The 23,767-nt window shown below is 28.9% G+C and overlaps 2 protein-coding genes across 2 annotated transcripts; one reads left to right on the forward strand and one right to left on the reverse strand.

Annotated features, from left to right (window-relative positions):
- Positions 1-7,266: 7,266 nt before the first annotated feature.
- On the reverse strand, positions 7,267-8,314 carry LOC126654091 (auxin-responsive protein SAUR36-like). The gene has a single exon (XM_050348146.2). The coding sequence runs from the start codon at positions 7,983-7,985 to the stop codon at positions 7,449-7,451; it is 537 nt and encodes a 178-aa protein (XP_050204103.1). The 5' UTR covers positions 7,986-8,314; the 3' UTR covers positions 7,267-7,448.
- Positions 8,315-17,631: 9,317 nt separating this feature from the next.
- On the forward strand, positions 17,632-22,286 carry LOC126654015 (Golgi SNAP receptor complex member 1-2). The gene is made up of 7 exons (XM_050348049.2): positions 17,632-17,934; positions 18,290-18,492; positions 19,160-19,249; positions 19,353-19,424; positions 19,930-20,059; positions 20,148-20,248; positions 21,927-22,286. Exons 1-6 carry the CDS (start codon positions 17,802-17,804, stop codon positions 20,243-20,245), a joined length of 726 nt encoding a protein of 241 aa, XP_050204006.1. The 5' UTR covers positions 17,632-17,801; the 3' UTR covers positions 20,246-20,248; positions 21,927-22,286.
- Positions 22,287-23,767: the final 1,481 nt, after the last annotated feature.

Below are 23,767 nucleotides of genomic sequence, written 5' to 3' on the forward strand. Positions count from 1 at the left end.
TTTAATCTCCACTAGAAAATGAAGGACCCATTTGGCCTTATGGATTGTTTGTGTAATAAACAATGGATTATGTTTTTTTAAATGCCTTATGGATTGTTTGTGTAATGAACAATGGATTATGTTTTTTTAAATTTTTTCACTTCCTTTAAAACACATTGCTATTAATAGTCATCAAAATTAGGACATAATAATATAATATACAATATATATACTTTAGGTTTTATATCTAACCAGGAATTAAAAAAGTAACCACTGTAATCTATTGCTTTCTACATGAAAGAAAGAAATATTATGTTTTTTTTTCTTTTTTAAATTCTTTTCAAAATTATTTGATATTCAGGAAACAAACTCGAAATCTATGAAGAAAGAGCTCATTTCACTTCATCTCACCCCATATGATTACTATTAAATAATTTAATGTAGAAAATCATAGACTACTAAGCTTGTTAAGGTTGTTATCAGTGTTTTTAAAAATTGAACTGGTGGCTAAATAAGGTGAGATGATCTGGTTCAACCAATTAAATTAATTACCTATTTGCGTGGAAAATTTCCAGACACGCAAATCTTTGAATTTATAATGGGTTCTGTATGGAAGTATGCTTTAGATCAAAATTTAGTCAGAAAAGTGTGTTGTTTGGTTAAAGACACTTAACCATGTGATCTAATAGTAATAATTTGGGAGTTATGAACTCAGGCGAGATTAATACTGAAAACTACTCCTAAATTAACCAACCGCGGAGGTTGGGGATAGAAAAGCACAGGGTTTTGAAGTTGTATTTGTTTGATTGATTTGAGTTGTAGAGAATACAAACCTAAAGCTAGCTATTTATAGGGGACAAACCCTAAAATAGAAAACCTAGTCTAGTAAAATACAATCTCTTATTTGGATAAATACTAAGCTAAATAACTAAGATAATGACTAAAAATAAGATAATGACTAAAAAAGATAACTACTAAACTAAGATAAGAATAAAAGGATAGTTGATGGCTTTTGGGCTCAAAAACCCGAATTAGCCCATATGAGCTCTTTTTGGGCCAGTGTAACAATGCCCCCACGTCTTTTTAGCTGAATGTCAAGTAAGGTGAAGAGACGTAATTTTTCCATATGTCTTGAATCTTGCGGAAGCAACAATCATCTTAAATTGAAAATTGATCATCTAAACTGAAAAATTAAGTCTAAGGCCGAGTAAAATCTCTAAACATGATATATTCATCATGAAAAGTAAATACTCGGCCATTAAATCGTTCAAATTAAATATGACCATTCCACCAAGACGATATTCATATTTTTTGGAGCCCTCCATCATTAGTACTGATTGTTGAAACAATAATCGGTCATTGACCGAAAAATGAATTTCAATTTATAATTGTCTCGCCTAACTTTCTTTAGAAAAGGAAATAAACTTAGGTGACCAATCCACGTTGCACATGGAATGAATTAATATGGCTAAGTCTTCCTTTGGTCCTCGCCCAATTTGTAGATGAACATGCAGAGGCATTCCTATATTGGCCAATCTTCATAATATTATAAAGCACAATTGTTAATAAAAATAGGTCTATAAAAAGTCACCTGTTTATCATGAAGCCCATAACCATCTTTTCTTTTATCGGCAAAATAAGAACATATTTCCATAATCGCCCAAAATAATATTCGGTCGTCCCTTGGCCGATCCAATTGCTTTATCAAACCAACATGATTCTCAAGCGGCCACATCATTAGCCCGTTTAATTTTTTCAATTGCAACTTCAATTTAATTAGACAGTCTTTTAACCATGCAAATAGACTGTCTATATTTTCTCAAGATTATTCCGATCAATATCTTGTCAAAAATTAATTTTTTTAATCGGCCAACAAATATACATTTGTGCATTTTTTCAGATTTTGGCCGATTAAACTCTATACGCTACTGATTCCACAACACTTCTTAAACTACCAAGACCCGCCTTTTTCTCCCTTTAAATTATTTTGACGGCTTCATCCATCTGATTCATCGCCTCATCAAATACCCGCCGATTTTTTGGACTATCTCATTACGCATGGTTATGAAATCGGCACGTGATAGTGAGGGGCGAGTGGGAGGTAGGTTGCAGACAGTCATTCATCTCCTACTCATGTACTTGGTTCGGATGCTTGACTCTGAGGTCGACGGTCATTGTTCCAGCGGAGGGTGCGTAGGTCCCCAAGCAGCTGTAACCTGACAGTCATAGTTCCAGCGGGGGGTGCGTTGGTCCCCAGGCAGCTGTAACCTGACTTGTCACCCTTTGTCATGATCGCCTCCAAGCCTGAGTTTGAATCGCCTGACGATGTGCGACCTACTTCGGATTGGACTCGGCTATGTTAACAAGTGCACCTGTAACTTTCCTTCGTCGTTCCAATTTTTGTGCTCACCATAAACGCGTCCCCAGTGGAGTCGCCAAAAGATGTTTGCGTGGAAAATTTCCAGACACGCGAATCTTTGAATTTATAATGGGTTCTGTATGGAAGTATGCTTTAGACCAAAATTTAGTCAGAAAAGTGTGTTGTTTGGTTAAAGACACTTAACCACGTGATCTAATAGTAATAATCTGGGAGTTATGAACTCAGGCGAGATTAATACTGAAAACTACTCCTAAATTAACCAACCGCGGAGGTTGGGGATAGAAAAGCACAGGGCTTTGAAGTTGTATTTGTTTGATTGATTTGAGTTGTAGAGAATACAAACCTAAAGCTAGCTATTTATAGGGGACAAACCCTAAAATATAAAACCTAGTCTAGTAAAATACAATCTCTTATTTAGATAAATACTAAGCTAAATAACTAAGATAATGACTAAAAATAAGATAATGACTAAAAAAGATAACTACTAAACTAAAATAAAAATAAAAGGATAGTTGATGGCTTTTGGGCTCAAAAACCCGAATTAACCCATATGAGCTCTTTTTGGGCCAGTGTAAACATTACCTAAATTTAAGCATAGTTTATAGTTTAACCGGTTCAATAGGCGGCTTAATTTATGCAATTATTGGTTTAACCGGATGAACCAATTGACGGTTCAGTCTAGTTTGATTCAGACTAAACTTCATCTCCGCTATAAAATCCATAAGAGTACTGTTGGAGGAATTGCTGAATGCTGAGCAGAATTGCGTCGTCATAATATCAGCCCAACAAACAAATAAAAGAAGACGGGTTCATTTCAGTTGGGCTTAGGTGCAATACAGGCCCTAAAATTGATTTGATAACTCCCAATGAGTTTTTCCCATTGCAGGAACGGTTCATGATTCAAATGTTCTGAGTTGAAGGGACCTACTATGGATCTAGACTTGTCAAAAAAATGAAATTTGATGATAATGATATGGCCATAGATGTTGCCACTTTTGTAGCTACCGAATAATCCAAAATTCAGTTGCTTATAAAAATATGCCTTTTACATATGAATAACTCATTTTAAAATTCTTAAATTATATCAGTTTTGATTATTTGGTCGTTAAATAAAATTTATTTATTTTCGAATTCTTTAACTTAGTAAAAATGCATGTTCAAATCTATGAATAATAAAAATGGCATCGTTTAAGATAAAAATTTCTATTTTTGAATATAATGAAACAGCGTCATTTTTCTCATTTACGAACTTGAACATGCGTTATCCCTAATTTGAAGGAACATAAAAGAATAAAATTTTGTTTAAGGACCACATAATTAAAAGTGGTACAGTTTAGGGACTTTAAAATAAGTTATTCCTTTATTATAGTGTGTTTTCATGCAACGGTTACCATATTACTTTTATTATAAATCAATGAACATTTGCGATAGAATTGTTAATTTCTACTTTATTTTATAATTAAATTTTTCAATATTATAAATGTTTCATTAGTTTGTTGTATGAATAATATGACACTTTTGTTATACATTGTATATTTATTCCTTATATTATTGCTAACGAAAGAATGATTATATAACCCACAATGTACCACGATATCCATACAATAAACCAATAAAATATATACAATGTTAAAATAATAAAATGTTTAATAATAAAAATTTGATAATATTAAATATCAAAATTATGTGAATATTTTATTAACTGTTGCACGAAAACATGCCGCAACCTTTGTGTATTGTTTTGAAAAAAAAGATTCTAACTGTTTTTTTTAATGATCCATTTATCCAAAATTGTACATATCAAGTTAGTGCTTTTTTTTTATCTTAAATTATAAAGATAAATACTAATATAACCTCATTAGTTAATAAATGCTTTATAAATTAAAATATATAGTCATTTATTAGGTAAGGGTAATTTTGAAAAATAAAAATTAAAATCATCTTGAATATTTAAATGGACAAACAAATTATTGATAAATTTAGTTTGCTAGATGGACAATTAAAGAAAAGAATATATTAAATTTAGGTAGTCAATCATAAGTAAACCCATACTTTTTTAAGATAAACTTTTTATTTATATCAAATCTTTATAGATTTCTCTAATACTATTTTACTAATTTTAGTAAAATTTATTAATGTAAAAATGATCTACTGTAAATATGGTGTAGACAATATCAAAAATAAACAGGAATAATAGAAGATGAACACATGAAAAGATGATAATCAGATAGTTGGCTTAACCAATTGTAATGCCGGTGTATTTTTATTGTCTCATTTATTTAAGGGTTAATGTCACAAAAATTTACCAATTTTATACGTTTTTTCATTTTAATCACATAATTTAAATTTTTTTATTTTCATATACGAACTACTATTTTTTTTTTAAATTCATGCACGGTGCTGAGGTGTCACAGCTCTTTAAAATTTGTTATTCTTTAGATCTCCACACAATTTGATTTCTATTTAAGGATTTTTTTTACGGACGAAAATTATAAGCGTGTAGTTTTAATGTCTGTTAAGCGGTTAATAATTTTCACGTCATTATATTTTTAAATTTTATTTATCTCGTCTCATTTAATTTTTTTTATTAAATAGGCCTTTATATTTATAATTTTTTATTATCTGGCTCTTCTTCAAGTTTGATAATGTGTTATATTTTGCTAACATGTCGAGGTATTTAGACATTTATATTCGATTTTATATGCGTTTTACGGCGAATGTACAATACATTTTTTTTGTCCGAATAAAAATCTAAAAATTTAGAATACATTAAATATAAGGACTTTAAAATATTAAATTATTAATACGTATGATACTAAAATGAATTTTTAACACATTTCTTTTAATTAAAGCAAAGAAAAGTATTTTCAAAAGAAAAACATGGAAATTAATGTGGAAAGTATTTTGTCAATGTAAAATGAGAGTGGAAGAAACGAGTTGCAGCAGTTGACTCGGACTCAGCAATACAATTAGAAACCATTGGTGTGTATGCATTTTATTTAGCAAATAGGCAAATGACCAAATTTCCTCATCAAGTTGCGGTGGTCCGACTCGATAATTATCATAAGATTCCCCACTAACCACTACAATCTACCACAATCAATAGATAATGACACCTAAAGTTACCAATTTAGAAACGACAACTTGTTCTTATTTTTAAAGTTTCTATTTCCAAAAAAAATCCCATTTCTTCAATCAAAATTAATTTAAGTGATTCTAGTATTTTATATAAAAGATATAAAAACTTAAGGCACCGTTTGGATTGGTGGATTCTAAACGATGGATTTTCAACAATCCATGAATTTGTACAAAATCTATCGTTTGCCTAGAAAAAAATTTAATAGAATCCATGGATTTATAAATTCCCTCATTTTTTACAATCCATCATTTTTGAGGGTTTTGATTTCCCACCTACTAGGTGGGAAAGTCCAAATCCACCATTTTTTATAGATGATGGAATGTTGTACTATTTATTAGTTTCCATAAATAATATTAAAAATCCATTGATTTTATATTCAATCCAAACGATGGAATTTTAAAATCTATGGATTTAAATTCCATTGATTTAAAATCCATCGATTTTACTAAAATCCATGGATTTTAAAAACCCTCAATCCAAACGGTGCCTAAATTATATATTAGAATCCTTCTTTATTGAGATGACATAGAACAGTACATCTGAGTAGGAAGATATCCAATTCAAAAAATCACCTTATAAAATTAAAAATCAAATTACATCACCGTTTAAACAAAATAATATAATAAAACTCTTTTTTTCTTCCATTAAGAAATACAAAATAAAATTTCATAATAAAAAAGGAAAATAAACTTTAATAAAATAAACAAAATAAACTTCAATATAAAAATTTCATTGAAAACGATAAAATAAAAAATACCTATAGCGAAAATAATAATTTATCTCTAATTAAATATTCTTATTTTGTGTTGTTAAAGTGTCTCGATATAATTTTTAATATCAAAATTTATATTATAACTGGAAAAAATAACAATGAAAAATACTAAATAAAAAAATAAAATAGAGATTAGTTACCATTAACAATAAATAAAGTAATTTTATTAATTTTATATTGTTAATCTATACTTAAAAATAAAAATAAAAACCTCAAAATGATTTTTTTTTTAAAAATACAATGTAAAATTTTAATTGAATTTAGTTCATCATATAAAATTATTAGTTTCGTACTTAACATGTGACATGTATTGTAATTGAGAGTTAATCATTTTTAAATAAGAGGTAAATTTCTTTTATTGATTATAAATTTTAATTTAATATTGATTACACAAAAACAGAGATAAACGTTTAAATTTGGATCAAAAACATAAGTACTAATTTCTTACTCTTGGAAATACCCATTGCACAATAGTCAAAATTAATAGATGCCTAAAAATGTTTTCATTAAAATGCCTTAAATTCTATACCTTATTTGAATCCCCTTGCCAAAAATTCTTTTCTGAGTATGAACCCATTGAAAATTTAGCCTAATACTTCAACCTAATCTCTCTTTTTCTAATGCCTACGTCAAACAACTTTGGTCACCCTCAAGTCTATAACTCTAAAAGCGATAAATTATTACATCAATCACAACCCGTTAGGAATCAAAATTTTCTCTCTAAAAATATTTGCTGCCTCCAATCGGCTCTACCCGTATATAGCTTCGCCAGTACTGCCCTAGATTTAACGTTCCTATACATATAATGTCACTAAGTTAAACAAATGCCGGCATACTCTAAATAGATATACCGAGATATATCATATAACTTGTGTTATGAATCTCGGTAGATTTATTTAGAGTATGCCGATCATTAGTGACATTATATGTTGGTGAGGAAATAAATATTCATATAATACAAATAATATATAAATCAAAAATGGTAAACAAGCAATATAAATCTAAATATTATAAAATTTGTATAATCATCGGCATCGAACCAAACTATATTTACAACTACAGAATCCATTACACCACATAAATTAACTCACTAAATTAAAGAGAAACAAGAAAACAAAAGCAGAATCTATTCTCAATTAAAAAAATCTAAACATAACTATCAAATTATCGTCATCATCTCATAATAACCTACCACTATCACACTCATAATAATGGTTTCTTTTCCACGTCAGCTGACGTCCACCCGACCCTGCAGCAATACGGGTCTGGACTCTCTCAAACTCCGAATACCCGCAAGGAATCGTAATCCCACCCGGCTGATGGAACCCGTATTCTTTCTCTGCTTCTCTCAATAACTCACCGAACAGAGGATGATTAAAGTAGAAAACCGGCACTAATACCCTATGAAAATCCCCATCTTTTTGACCCACGTAAACCGCCATGTGCCCTTTCGGAACCGTCGCCGGTTTTTTATCGGTTGGTTCCTCCCCGATATGGATATAACCCGACTTGGGTTTTGCATAGCAGAGTGACTTTGCTCCGGTTGTTAAACGGCGACCCCAGTTAATAAGCTTCGTGATGGGCTTAAGCCTGCTGCAAGATTTTCCTGACGTGCATAGCTTATCATAGCTCCGTATATTTCGGGTCCGCCGGAAGATCCATCTGGAGATCCGGATTAACCGTTTTCCAATCCTGAAGCCTTTTATCTTGGTCATGACTGTAACAATAAATTTAGAGTTAATATAAGAGATAAACGGGGTTTTGTTAGAGAATGGTGAGGTTCAAGAAAACGGCCATGGGTCAGCGGTGGAGATGGCTAATCGGAAAAGAGTAAGGCAAATTTCAGAGAGAGTGGTGGGTATATTTAACATGTTTTTTTATTTTTGTTAGTGATGGTAGTGCATGATAAGATTTTCATACGAGCTAAATTTGAGTTCTCGTGTTTTATAGCCAGGTGGCAGCGGCGGCGGTGGCGGAGGCGGAGGGAAGGAGGTGGTGTATGTTGGTGTTTATAATGGTATAGTTGCAGGTTGAATAAAACTATTGGTGGTAGGGAAGTCTTGTTTATATAGAGCGTCTGCGAGATTCTACAGCAGTAAATAAATAGAATTTTAGTCTTCTTTATTTAATAAAGTAGAATTTTAGTCTTTTTTCTTTTCAACAAAGTTCATTTGCCCCTAATTTAACATAAAAGAACAATTAAGTCCAAATCCATAGCTCTATATAAAAATAATTTTAAATTTATATTTTAATTCGTTTTACCTATTTAAGTGAAGTATTAAAAAATGATTGGAGTATTTTATACATACTGGAAATGATATATATATATAACAAAAAATTGTTGTACGATTGAAATTTAAGGTAAAACTTGTTAAAATCAAAGATATCTTTTAAAATTCGTTAATTTAATCTTAATTGGTCTTCTGTATTAAATTTGGGATTTAAGTAGTAGCTTATCCCTTTAACTTGTAAACAATAGACGATTAACATATAAATTAATTTTGTGAATAAATTAGCTATGAACTTTCTGACTATGGGGAATTAATCTCATTTTGTCAAATTAACTTATAAGGTAAGAATGTAAATTGCTAATTGAGGGGTATTTAGCTTACAAGTTGAAGGGGTAAATTGTCAAGATATAGTTAATTGTCCATAATCGGTAAATCTACAACCGATTTGCTCATAAAATTAATTCATGTGTTAAATGCACATTACTTGCAAGTTAAGAGGGTAAATTGTTTAAGTTTTAAATTTGGAGGGTAAAATAAACTTTGTTCATTTTTTTAATATAAGTATAATAGTAGAATTTTAGACTAATGAGGGTCAAAAGTTGAAGAAGAGAAAGCAACAGAAAAATAAGTTCCTAGTTGAATTTTTCAATTTTGATATGGTCAGCAAAATTATTTTGTTATCCGGGACCATAATTAGATAAATTGGCAACCGATGGATGTAGATACGTTAAAAAGGTCAGATAAAGGAACGGTCAGATGATGATGCGTGCGACTACACGCGAATGAAAAAGTCGTTAGTAATGTAGAGTGTGTACCAATTCTTGGAAAAAATTCTTGTGCGGCTGGATATAAGAAAAGTCAGATTTTTTTAACTCCCTTCTTATTTGTGATTGGGCATTTATGATTCGCAATTATAGTTAATGGTCAATTTAGTATAAGTTCTTCCAATTGGGTAAGATTGGAATTTGGAATAGAAATGAGATCATACTAAAATACAACTACTTAATCAAGTTGCCCCTTTAACTTGCTGACAATGAACAATTACAATCAATCTTGATTCTTCTATTAATTTAGGGAAAAGGATTATTCATGTTTCTGAAGTTTGACTCCAAAATCAATAAACTCTCAACGTTTAGAAAGGTTCAAATAATGCCCCTAACGTATTAAAATGTCAACAACCAGGCCCTCATTTTAACTTATAAATAAGACGTTAGGTATCTGATTGTCGAAATTGGAGGGGCTGGTTGTTAATTTTCCAAGACGGTAGGGACATATTTAAACTTTTCCGGACGTTGAGGGCTTACTTGATCCTAAAATTAAATATTAAGAATATAAATAACCATTTTCCCGTTAATTTATCTTCTGAACTTATGAAATTTTGTTATTAGATCAAAATAATATCATCATCAAAACATCAATCTTGATTCTTCTATTAATTCTCGTACTTGTGAATTTTTTTTAATAGATGAAAATAATATCACCATCATCGAATATTTAATCATGTGTATGGAAACAGTTGCTACATTTTTCACACCAGATGAATAACAAAGGCCTAATCACTCAAAAACCCCTTATTTTTAAACTTTTTTTCAATTCCACCCCGACGTTAAAAATTTGTCAATTTTACCCACTTTTAAATTTTCCGTTTTCAATTGTACCCCAATATTTTAATTTTTGTTAATTTTTTTTACTTAAATGATGAAATCATTCAATTAATTAAGTCTAAACATGAAATTAAATTTTTTTTTATTCAAAAAAGTACAAATAAGTCCTTTATTTTTAAAAACTAACTAAAAATCATAATCAAATTAACACTAATTTAAATTCTTAATTAATTTAACTAAATTTAAATAAATTTTAAAAATATACAATCAATATATGTGAGACATGGAGAATGTTTTAAACAAATTTCCAAACGCAAAAGACGTTAATTTAATTTTTCAGGGTACAATTGAAACACAAAAATGCAAAATAGAGTAAAATTGACAAATTTTCAACGTCAGGGTATGATTGAAAAGGGGTTAAAAGGTCGGGATTTTTTAAGACATTAGGCCAAAAACAAATAATAACATCCAACATTTTAACTAGTCTAATTCTTAATAGTTTTTTGTTATAATTTAAACCTTCATTAACTTAAGCATGAGAGTAATTTTTGAATATAAAAGCTCAAATTCATTCTAACTAGTACAAAGCCCTCGCTTCGCTTCGGGTCTAGTATTTTTTATATAACATTATTTATTCTTATTTTGAATTATATTAATAAATTGAAAATTTAATAAATTATTATACATAAAATAAATAACTTATTTAAATTACATTACATTCAAGTTGTAAATTAAATACTTGTAAATTACTCCATCAACAACTCTTTTAAATGTCTACTTTTAGCAAACATGCATATTAACAAAATCATTAAAGTTGCATAGAAATGACAAAATAATTTTATATAAATAATACTAAAAATAAATAAATTAATAAATACTTTTTTTACTCCACTAATTAAAGTAAGATAAAAGTAAAAAAAATCATTCTCGTTATTCAGAAAGAGTATGTAAGTTTTAATTGTTTTTTGGCTATTAAGGCCTTTAATATTTTTAAATGGTATGAATAAACCCTCACACTTGAAAGAAATTATAGAAATAAATAAGAATATGAGGGGCTGTGTGTCTGAAAAATAAACTAAAAGGATTTTAGTGGTCTTTTAAAATATTTACGGGTTTTTTTTCCTGCAATGTTTAGAAATGTTGAGGGCCTACAAAATAAAAAGCAACTAAAAGAGCTTATGTACTCTTTTTGAATAATTTGAAGATTTTTTTTGTACATTCGGCAGTAAAATGAAGGACAACAATAGAGTTTTTTTGAATGAAGGATTAGCCCTGCCCTCGAATTTGTGTTTAGGAATCAAATAAATACATTTTAACTTGTTTTAACCAATTAGAACACCAAATATGTATTTTGAAATTAAATAAGTCATTTTTAAATTAATCAGTCAATTAGATTCTCAAACTCTCTAAATTTAGGTCAAATAACTCCAAATTTATAAACTTAAAACACGGACTTATTTGATCCCCAAGTTACAAATTTTGCGATCTAATTGACTAAAGTGATGTATTTGACCTAAAACACAAAATTTGAAATCTAATTGATAAAAAAATTAAAAATGACCAATTTGACCTTAAGACACAAATTTAAAAGCATGCAGATTCTTTGTTTAATTTTTTTTATTCTATTTTACCTCATCTCTATATAGTTGTTTTGTAAAAAAAATAACATGGCTATTAGTAAAACAGTAAATTAATTTTTATCAAAATATATCTAAATGAAAATAAATTAATGGACACATTTTTTGAAAATAAAGCAAAAAAAAAGGGTGTTTTTAACCAACCAGTAATTATATAGAGAGAAAACGAATTAAAAAAAAAAACTAATATGTTTTGGCTTTTTTTGTAATTAAACATCAAACAGGGACTATTTGCATAACAAATATAAAATTTAAATTGATTAAAATAGAAAACAAAAACACAAATGTTAGGGTGACATATTTTTGTCATAACTTGAAAATAAGTGAAAAGTTATGAAAATAAAAGGAACTCAACCAATTTTTGTCATAACTTGAAAATAAGTGGGAAGTTATGGGCATAAAAGGAATTATAATTGAAGATTACTGTTCATAAGAAACCCAGTTTTATTATATAGATATTAGATTATCATGTTTACATGTATGAATCATACGCCTAAATCATATATAAGAATCAGTAAACAATCGTCGTGCACAATCTATCAATAATTTACCATAATTCCGCTTGAATAAATGATTTACATCCATTCTTTCTACAAAATAATTTGCCTACTTTTCAAAGGAATAGAGTAATGCAAAAATAAATTAGGTATAGTTAAGGTAGAAATACACTTTCCTAACTTGTAATTAGATGTGACATTTATGCGTTAGGGTCGTTAAGCACGGAGCAAGAATAAGTAAGATTGTTCCTAGAAGCATACAATGATACCCCAAATAACAATACTTGTACCATCGTCAAGTACGTACAAGTGTACGGCTTGCTTGACACTATAATTCCTTCAAAGCCATGCATTTACACGTAGTTGTTATAATTGGCAATTACATGATATTTTGATGATTTTTGTTTTATAAAATATGGACAAAAATAAGAGGGAGATGACCAAATTACTAATAAAAAAAGGAAAACAAATACGTGTCGTGTAGGTTGTGAGCAAACCAAGAGGAATTTCCCACCAAATTGGTAGTTCTGACTCACACCTACTAACCAAGGCCACCAATTTCCATGGAATTTCCTTTTACATAATTATTAAACAATTTTTTCTTAAAAGAATTCAATGTAATTTTTTATTATAATTTTTTAAATTTAAATTTATTTCCATCCTATTTTATAAGATCATTTTATTCACATAAATATTATAATATTAGTTTCTAAAATAATCTATATGTTATTTTGTAGAGTTTCTATAAATTTTTTATAAGATAATTAGGAAAAGGATTAAAAAAACAATCTAATAAAATAAAATAAAATAAAAAATTGAACTTTTAAAATAAAACATTATAAAATTAAGATGATAATTTTTTTAAAAATAAAACAAATGAAGCATATTTCTATCATTAATTTATTTTTATAGAAATTTATTCCTTATGCCTGTGTGATACATAAGAACTGCACCTAGGGTAATTTGTCCATTTTAAAATTTTGAAATAAAGAGAATGCAATATTTTTTAATAAAATTTCATAAAAGAAATTAGAGCATTATGATTAGTACTTTTCTTTCTCGGTTGAGAATATACAAGGAAAACCGCACACATAAAAAATATACTGGACATCTAATATAAAATAAATATCCAATCAATTTTTTAATTATTAAAAAATAAATAATGCTCCAGTCAAAGATGTGCAGCTCGCAATAATATTTCACAACAATCCAAGTCGATGATGGAGACTTTAATATTAAGTATTGAGTGTTTATCCCATGCAACCGTTGCGCCACGTCATTTTTACATCAAGCCAATGAGCATTTGCGATATGGAATCTTTTAATTATTACTTATTTTTTTTATCATTCAATTTTCCACATGGCTAATGCACAATTGGTTTGTTGCACGAATGACATGGCGCAACGGTTGTGTGCAATATTTTTTCTTAAGGATTTTCTGATTTTAAATAATAATTAAAATCAAATTAATTAATCTAATAATCATTTATGTACATAACAAATGCAATTAGTCAGATTAGTAATTTATAATTTTCCATGCTTATCGTATTTAAAAAGAAATTCCTTGTTTGTGGTAAATAACTTAACACGTGGCAACTTATTATAGTAGGAGTAGGGTCTGAGAAACTTCCAGCTCCGTACATTTAGGTCTTGTACTTTTGCCGTATCTGACCAGAAAAGCTAGCCGTCCAGTGCCAAAATCTCTATAAAATCCAAGATTGGTGGGCCATAGTCGCCAGATGCACAAATCTTACGGGTAACGGATGCTTTGGTGGGGCTAGCCGCTATATTATATAACTGGTGATAAAAAAAAATTGTCCATTCCTAATTAAAAAATCGATTGATTTAATATAATCTTATAAAATAAAATAAAATTATTTTATTTAATGTATAAGCAATATATTTATTGAATATTCTTAAACGTTTATTAAATGAGAATTAAATATAGTGAATCCATAATAATTAATTTTTAAGAAATAAAAGGATAAAATATAAATATTTTAATAAATTAACTAAAGTTAGATATTTTTTTAATTCCTGTGAATTTCTTTTATTTTTTATTTTTATGGAACAAAGAATAAAATTGTAATAAACTGTAGTGCTACAGGATTTAATTATTTTAATATATTAGACGAAATATACCTATAAAATCTTGCATGAAATAAAATACAGCCCTATTTTTTCTCTGGATAAAAACGATATTTTCAAATAGTCATGTATTTTCACAAAATATAGTTTGAATCCAATGATGATAATTAAATTTTATTGGATGTCCCCAAGGGATTATTAATTATTGTTATATTTTAAAAAATTCGATTTAATAAAATCATATGCTATTTTAATTGACATCTCTTTTTCTTTACAGTTTTTTTAATTATATATCCAATCGCCACATGAGCATAATTATATCAATTTCGAAAATTTTCCAATAGATTGGCTAAAGTAAAATACATTTACAATTATTGAAAAGTTGGATAGATATTTAAAAAAAATAAAAGGCTTGGATATTTTTATAATTAGACCAAACTACTAATATAAAACAATGAATTATTTTACGAAAGCATCTTTGATTATTTATTCAATAATTTTTTTTTATTATTTATTCATTAATTTCAAACAAATGAATTAGATGTCGACGAATATATGTATCATTATATATACAGTATTTTTAATATTTTTTAATAAGTGTTATTAATTTCCAATAAAACATTGATTTTGAGTTTTCAAAGATATTTTGGTGACTACATGAATTTCGGACGTTCCATATTAGTGTTTAATATAAATTGGTTAAAATTTGTCTTTTTATAATAAAATTATTAAGTTTCACACCACAAGTCGCATCATGTGATGTCTATTCAAATTAATTAAACCTTATAGTGATATTCAATTGAAAATTTAAGTCATTCAAATCCATTTCTAAAAGCATGTTAAACAAAAAGCGCTGCATACTTTGGTGACCATTATATGGATAAATTTTAATTAATTGGTTTGAAAGATATGTTTTAATTAAAAAATTTAGTTTATTTTCTGCACTGAAAAAAAAGCATATGTGGAGAATTGAACCTACGATCTTAATAGAAAACTGCTAAACATTTATATTATTTGACTTGCATCTCATTTGTAAATATTTTACTTAGTTTAGTTTTAATTGGGCAATAAAATTTTTGGTTCAAATATATTTAAGAGTTTTAATAATTATTGTTGACTAAAAATGTATTCAAATTGGAGTAGGAAAATTTAGAACAAAAATATACTTAAAAGTTGGATTGATGATGAGAATGGGGATGGAAGATGACTTGGTACATTTTGTATGCGTTTTACTTGGTACAATTATGTGCCTATATTAATTCAGTCACTAGATTAATATGTGAATAATAATATCTAAAATTATACAGAATATATTATATTCTTTTTAATAACCGGGGAGGAGGAGTATTTTTAGCAGCAAATTGCTAAGTCGAGCTCAAATATTTCCACAAGTACTCCTCTCGAATTATTAAAAAAAATATAATATATTTATATAATTTTAGATATTATTATTATTCACATATTAATCTATTGCAAGTATTGTTAGAGCCACTATTTTGATTAATTTTGATCGAGCTTATTATAGTTTATAAGAAAACAAAACTCACTCATAAGGTTTTGAGACTCGCTCCATATACATGTTTTAAATATGAAACTCTCTTTAAGGAGAAAGAGACATGTTATTCTATCCCGACTACTGTGATTGTTATTTTTCTAAATTATTTTATTGAATTAATTTAATTAATTATAATTTTTTTTAAAAATTAACTAATTTAATTTAATTAAATTTCATGAAAATTAATAATCTCATAGATTTAGTTAAAGAGATATATTAATTTAATCTTAATTATATATGAATGAATTTTTTTGCTAATTCCCAGTGACTCAGGCTAATATAATATTTAGGCACTTAATTGTACCAAGTAAAACGCATACAAAATATGCCAAAGTCATCTTCCATCCCCATTCTCATCAACAATCCAATTTTTAAGTATTTTTTTTCTAAACTTTCCTACTCCAATTTGAATACATTTTTTTAACTTTAGAAAATCCTTAATTCAATATATGATATTAAAGTAAGTTCAACTACTATTTGGTTACTATAAATTTAATAAAACGTTACGTATTATAAATTATTATCAGTACGGAAATAAGACTCGTTTCAGTAATTATTTGAATATAATAACTATAGAGTACTGTTGATTATTTTCTTTGTACAGCAACTTTGATTTCTCCCCGCATAACCAATCGTTGACTGCATAATTTCTTCTTCAGCCTGAAACATTTGGTGTATCTTCTTAATCTTTAAATATTCATGGGTGATAGGTTATTAAATAAATTGTATTTAAACCATAAGAGAAATATATATATATATATATATATATATATATATTTTGTCAAGCTTTCTAGAGTAAAGAGATATTGAAGATGACATATACGTAGTGTCTTTGTTTATTGGACCTACTTATAAATTCATTGGTTACCTTTTATAATCGGTTTTAATGTTATCAATGAGGGCATTGGAAACTTCCTTTTCTTTTTAATTATTTTCTTCCTCTTGAAAAGGTAATCAAGAGAAAAGTATGTGAAATCAATAAGGTGAATATGATAGGAATTCATTAATACCAATTCCTGTTAGCATTTTATCTTATAAAATAATATTAAACTTTTATGCTAAATATTTCATGTCAAATTAGCATAAAAAAAAACTTCATTAGAGATGCTATTAGATACATCATTATAATAATAATAATTACATATATCCATTATCGAGCTCGAACTTGAGCTATTTGAGTTTAATTTTGAGCCTAACTTGAATATTAATTTAAAGGACTCTTAAAGTTCGCGAGTCTGCACGAGTCACTTAGGTTTATTAAATAGTAATTTATGTTTTATAATATTGACTATTTATATCTTCAAATTTAAGTTAATACTATATCAAATTACTTAATTCGATTTGATAATTTTCGTAAAAAGAAATAATTGCATAAACATAATAATTTGTAGTAACAACTACTTTTACTCTTTATTAAATTTAATTTAAGTTAAACTTTAAACTCGAATAACTCAGATATTATTTTAGCTCACAATCGAGCTTAAAAAATTAAATTCATTTGAATTCTTACTCGAACTCGAAATTTGTATCACATACTCCAGTTGAACTCAGTTCGGTCAGTTTTTTTTTTTTAACCAAAGATAGAGTACGATTCTTAGAGTCTCAGTTTGTTAGTTGTTAGTTGTGGAAGTAGGGATCGAACCCATGATCTTTTAATGCACTTTGAGGCGCTTTAACCATTTAACTACTATTGGGCCCATGATTTGAGAAACGGTCAGTAACCTTAAGGCCCAATTAGTAACCGGACACGACACTCTCCTCACTATCATCTCTGTGAAATGAAGGGAAGAAGACTGAGAAATATAATCATAAGAGATTACTGTATACAAATAATAGCAAATCGAAACTAGAATTGAAGCCAGTATTAAATCATAATCCTGATTAGCAAATCTGATAACTTTTTAGAAGATCCAAACAAAAATGACGGATCAGAGTCTAGATTTACAGGAGTCCGGTTGGGAAGAATTAAGGCGAGAAGCAAGAAAAATCGAAGGAGATCTCGACGTTAAGCTTTCCTCTTACGCTAAACTCGGCGCTAGGTTTACTCAAGGAGGTTCATTATTTTTGCTTCATCACTGTCATTTTTAGTTATCTTCAGCATTTATATATATAAATTGCTTGATCTGAAATTAATTACTGCTCTAATTGCTTAATCACTGATTAGATTACTGCATTGAATTACTTCCATTGGAATTCACATTGTGATATTAATTTTGCCAGAATTTAACAGAATAATATAATGCCTGCTCTGTGCAGTTATTGATGGAAATTTCTTCATTTTGCAGCATCTTTATATGATTACTTAGTTTCTCGAGTCGGAAGTTCACGAGCTGTTACTTGTAATTTCGTAGTTTCGAGTCTAGTGACTTGATATAGGTGTCTTATTTCGGGATTAAATTTGGTTCCAGGTTCAGGTTATGTAGATACAGGGTCACCGACGGTTGCATCTAGCAGGTCGTGGAAATCTATGGAAATGGAAATACAGTCATTGCTTGAGAAGTTGCTAGATATCAATGACTCTATGAGTAGATGTGCGGCATCTGCTGCTCCGACTACGTCAGTTACTCAAAAGCTAGCACGGCATAGAGACATACTTCATGAGTTTACTCAGGTTTGCCTGAGTTGCAATATTTCAATTTCAAGCAAGTTCTGCTCCTTGTTTACACCTGTGTTCCATTGTCTTGTAGAGTTGTACTACTTTGATTTGATTATCTTGTGCCTGTCCTGCCATGGTTGCTTGGCCATTCCTTAGATAGCTTTCAGTGCATCAACTGCAAACTAGCAATTTTTTTTATACACAACAAATGGATACAATTAAATTTTCATTAACACTCTGAACCGTCAAGCACATGCTCTTTTTACACATTTTAGAATTATTTAAGCACTTGCCTAAATCCATCTCCCTTTATAGTTTCCGAAGCTAATGTTCAGTCGTCTTAGTTTTCTGAATATCGTCCAAATTCAGCGGTAGGATTCCGTATTCCATATTTTGTTGTTATTAGCATACTTTTGGCTCCATGTTTGTGTTTTAGTTGAACAACAAAGTCCATACTATGTTGATAGGCTATGTAAAAGTTGCATGACAGTTGTTGGAAGGTACAAGCAGATGATTGTGGCATTAGCATAACTGGAACGTGCATTTTCAATAGTCTTCTCGCATATGATTGTTTGATGCCTTTAATACTCCTCTTGTAACACTGTGAAATTGACCCTATGCATTCATATTTTTAAATCCTTGCTTCCTTCTCATTGAAATAATACAGAATTTGTTCGTTTAGGAATATAAGCGAATCAAGGGAAATATAAGCTCAATGAGGGAACATGCAGAGCTTCTAAGTTCAGTTAGAGATGATATAAGTGAGTACAAGGTTAGCATTGTTCAAAACTTATACAACATCCTTTGGCTTTACATTATATATAATATATTGTGGCTGTTTATCAAAATTTGAGATTTCATTTCTCTTCATACAGGCATCTGGTAGTATGTCTCCAAGAATGCAATTACTGCGAGAAAGAGCTGCCATTCATGGGAGTATTTCTCACGTAAGGCTTTACTAGTGTTTTCAGTCCTGTTTCAGAATGTTACCAAAATGCACTTACTCCTATGATATGCCTCATTAGATAATAAATAAATAGCAAAGTAAGGATTTTAAGTAAGTGGCGATATATGAGAAATATAAATAATTAAAGGAAAATTTCCCAGTGAAAGAATAATGTAGATAGTTAAAATTTTGGGAGGAGAAATAGAATTATTTGATTAAGTTTGAGGTGCTACAAGAAGTAGATGCACATTATGGACACCAATGCCTATCAAATTTCCTGCCAGCGCATGATCCATAATCTAGCAGAACTTCTTTGCCAAATAGATAGAACTCATAGTATCCTAAAGTCTTACATGCTTGTTTTGTTTATCATCTGTGTTTGTTTCAGAAACTGTTCATTTGGGGCTAACTTGGGATGTAGTTTCCTTTTACACTCTTAATTACCAATAGCTTATCTTATCACTTTGGAACTTGGAAGTAATAATCCCAGTGTCAACTTTCTGCAGATAGATGATGTCATAAATCAAGCTCAATCAACAAGAGCTGTCTTAGGTTCTCAGAGGTCTTTGTTTGGAGATGTCCAAGGAAAAGTGAAGCTTCTTAGTGACAAATTTCCCATTGTCCGTGGATTACTTGGTACTTCATCAATCACTTAACTTTTTTGTAATTACACTCTTGGTGCTGCTTAAAATCTTTAGTAACGTAGTACTCCATTTTTGTTAAGGTTCCATCAAGAGGCGGCGATCAAGAGACACCCTCATTCTCTCAGCTGTCATTGCAGCTTGCACGTTATTTCTTATTATCTATTGGCTTTCAAAATAACAGGTGTGTTTTATTGTCTCAGCAATTACAAATTTATCTACCCTTTAAAGTAATTTTCTCTGTAATATGTTAGGACCTTTACAAGCTCTTTGTAACAAAGCATGTGGTGCCTTTTTGGTGCCACTAAGAAAGTAGCATATCAGTTTTGTTTTGTTTTGGTTTTTGGTTGCAAATACTTGGCAAAAGACGGATTTTGCTACTGCACATAATGATTAGCAAAAAACGAATTGGACTTTATCAGAAGAAAAAAAAGTGTCTTTACTCCTTGCTGTTGCATGATATTATTATGCAGACCGGAGATTTCATGACATTTGGGCATAAGTCAGTTCTGTAGTAGAATTAGCAAAACCACTGAATTTTGTAAGAATATAAAAACCAAACCGAATGAAAGAGTGAATTTCGATTCAGTTTTTGGTTTAACTGAAATACAAGAAATTTTTTCTTTTTTAAAAAATTTACTGATAAAAAATGAAAAATGAAATAAAATAAATTGTAATACATCATACATTTTAACCATTTAAATACATAAAAGATAATGTTATTCTTAAGAAAATAATATCCTTAAAAATTTAATTATACAGATGCAGTCTGTTTTTTTTAAGTATTTCTGTTTTTAAAATTATAAACCAAACCAAACTAATAAAAAAATGTACAACAAATAAACCAAACCAACTATTTTTTATTCAGTTCGTTTTTCTGGTCCAGTTCGGCTTTTGCACTCCCCTAAAGACATGTACTTTATGCGTAAATTTCTCTTCTAGTCACAGATTTGGTATATTTTGAGCCTCCATAGCCTTGTTGCGTGCAACAAATAATGTTGATGATGTGCATGTGCTATGACTCATATTTCCTACAGCACATTCAATGTTCATTTGTTTTGCTTGATGGTGCATGTGACTGCTAGTCATTTTAATTGATCTTGATTGTGGTCCAAAGTGGGATTCTAAGATTCCATCCAAGGCTACCGTCAAATGAACCTTTTTTTTATTGCCAGTTCTAGTAGGATGAAAATTCTTCTTCTTTCCTAATCGAAATGCGCGACTCGTAGAAGTTATTGTAGGGAGAGGTGCACAACTATTTGATTAGGTTTAAGTTGGTTCAGGATACCCTCTGAAGTTGATGGCTTGTGTCTGGTTCTTCTTGTTTTTGTCTGTTTTGCATATAATCTCTTAGCAATCATTTAACACTTTTCTTCTATGGGGAAAATGTGAGAGAACTTTCTCATCTACCTTCCACTTTTAACTGTACAACATGCATGCTGTTAGGGGTGAGCAAAACTTCCGTTAAATCAAATTAACCGATCTATTTTGGTTAATTCTGCTTAAGTTTTTTTGTTAATTTGGTCAACCTAATTAATCGGATATATGTTCTTTTTATTTATCTTAAAGAAACCGCATTACCAACTATTTCGATTTTAAATTTTTAAGATTTTGGTCAATTCTATTGATTTGATTTTGGTTAATTTGTTTGGTTCGATTAAAGAGATAAAGTTATTCAGTGAGTTTGGTTTTGGTTAAACCGGTGAGTGATTAACCAAACCGACCGTTTGCTCAACCCTACATGTTGTTACTTATGTTGCCAAAAATGTATGAACATGTATTTCACTTTTTTCCATCCCATCTTGATGCTGTCTTTCAATCGATTTTGAAATTCTGTCTTTCTTTGATTTTGCCATGTGAAGCAAACCATTCGGTGGAGCTGAACTCCTGATTTTTACGGGCCGAAGATATTGACAATGGCATCGATCAAACAGCAAATGTTGTGATTCCTGGAAAGGAACATTAGACATTCATTTTAACATGGAGATGGGTGATCATATCTTATTCTGTCCTTAGGGCACATGCAACTGTGCAGTTCAATCCGGGGTGTATCGATGTCGAACATCAATACATGGGCAGCTACATTATGTATATCAGCCTGAAAAAAAGTTTTCTTGATTCAATTGCTATTTTTTCTCCCGCGATTTTGTTTTTATAAACTATTAACAAATCCTCTTCGGCTTGCGTTTTTTAGTATACTACAATTGTTCTCCCTCTCTTAATATTATTTTATATAATTTTGAAAATTAGAGCAACAGCAGCCAACATGTAATCTATAATGTTGAATGATCACTAGTTCAGTGTAGAAGATATAACTGAAAATCTTTTTGCTCAATAGGACATCTCCTTGTCAAAGAGAAACAAATGAAAGACAGAAGCTAGTAGGACATCTCTACCATAAATACCTCTCGAGACTTGCAGGTATTCATGTGTCAAAGAGGGGACCAACTTTAAGATTGCATGTCTCATAAAGTACAGTAATAAACCAGGATGCTTATATAAATATTGAACTTCCAAATTTAATTTTTGTATGAAAAACAAATAATAGGGTTGTGTTATTATTTTCACCATTAATGACTGAAGCCATTTTTCTTCATAGAAATCCTATGATGAAACATTGAGAGTTAATCTTTCCGTTTTTGAAACTCTCATGAATTCATAAAGAATGTTCTGGGTTTATTTCATAAATAATAAAAATTAAATATATGTTTCGTTAAAAAAATAATTAAAAAGTTACTTATGAATTAAAAATAAATGGTTAGTTAATAAACCTAATTATTCATGTGCCTACAATCCACAAATAAAAACTCTTCTTTTTTAAAAATATATTCTCTCTTGTTCGCGTTATTATTTCTTATGAAGTTAAATTTTAACTATAATTAAATGATTTATTTTATTAATGTCATAAATAAATGATAATTTATTTGCATGAAAATTTATATTTTATAAATAAAATTTGGTAAATGTAAAATTTTAGAGAATTTAATATTTACAGATATATATTTATACCTTTTCTCCATGTTTCTACTTTTTATATATTTTGAAAAAAGATGTTTCGCCTTTTCGCCGTTTCCATATTCTTTTCTATTTCTGTTTAGTTTCCGTGCAATATATGTACTCAAATCATAAAAAATAAATTATCTACTTTTATCAAGAAAAATAAATCAATAATTCAGTATGAAAAAATATGTATACATTCACTACTATAAATAATTAAATCAAGATTCAAAGACAATTTAAAGGCCTAATTATTCAAAGAACATTTTCGACTTTCTTTACTTATAGTCTACCTTTTCAAAACCATCAATTTTAAGTCTAATTTTGATAAATGCATTCCAATTGTAGTAAACTAATTAAATGTTTTTAAAAAAATAGCAAATTTAAATTTTTTTTTTTCATTTTTGTATAACCAAACCTTTTAATTTTGTCAACTGTAACATAATTTTGATAAGAATCTTTTAATCAGAAAAAGTTGGATCATAAATAAAAAAAATGAAAATATTCGTCTTTTTTAAAATGTAAATACGATTAGTTGGCTATAATCAATTTTTTAACTGAAATTAATCCAAAATTGACGTATTTGAAAAATTGGAAAAAACTCAAAAAAATATTTTATTGTTGAGTAATTAGGACTAATTTAAAAAGGTGTAAAGAAAAAACCGTAATAAAAGAAGAAAAAAAGGTTGGATGAGAATGAAACCTG

The sequence above is a fragment of the Mercurialis annua genome, linkage group LG6, assembly GCF_937616625.2.
Source record: "Mercurialis annua linkage group LG6, ddMerAnnu1.2, whole genome shotgun sequence".
Taxonomy (NCBI): domain Eukaryota; kingdom Viridiplantae; phylum Streptophyta; class Magnoliopsida; order Malpighiales; family Euphorbiaceae; genus Mercurialis; species Mercurialis annua.

Coding starts and splice junctions, on each gene's coding strand:
- LOC126654091 (XM_050348146.2), bottom strand. CDS start 7,985: ATGACCAAGATAAAAGGCTTCAGGATTGGAAAACGGTTAATCCGGATC.
- LOC126654015 (XM_050348049.2), top strand. CDS start 17,802: ATGACGGATCAGAGTCTAGATTTACAGGAGTCCGGTTGGGAAGAATTA. Junction 17,935..18,289: donor CGCTAGGTTTACTCAAGGAG/GTTCATTATTTT, acceptor ATTTGGTTCCAG/GTTCAGGTTATGTAGATACA. Junction 20,060..20,147: donor CATTGTCCGTGGATTACTTG/GTACTTCATCAA, acceptor ATTTTTGTTAAG/GTTCCATCAAGAGGCGGCGA.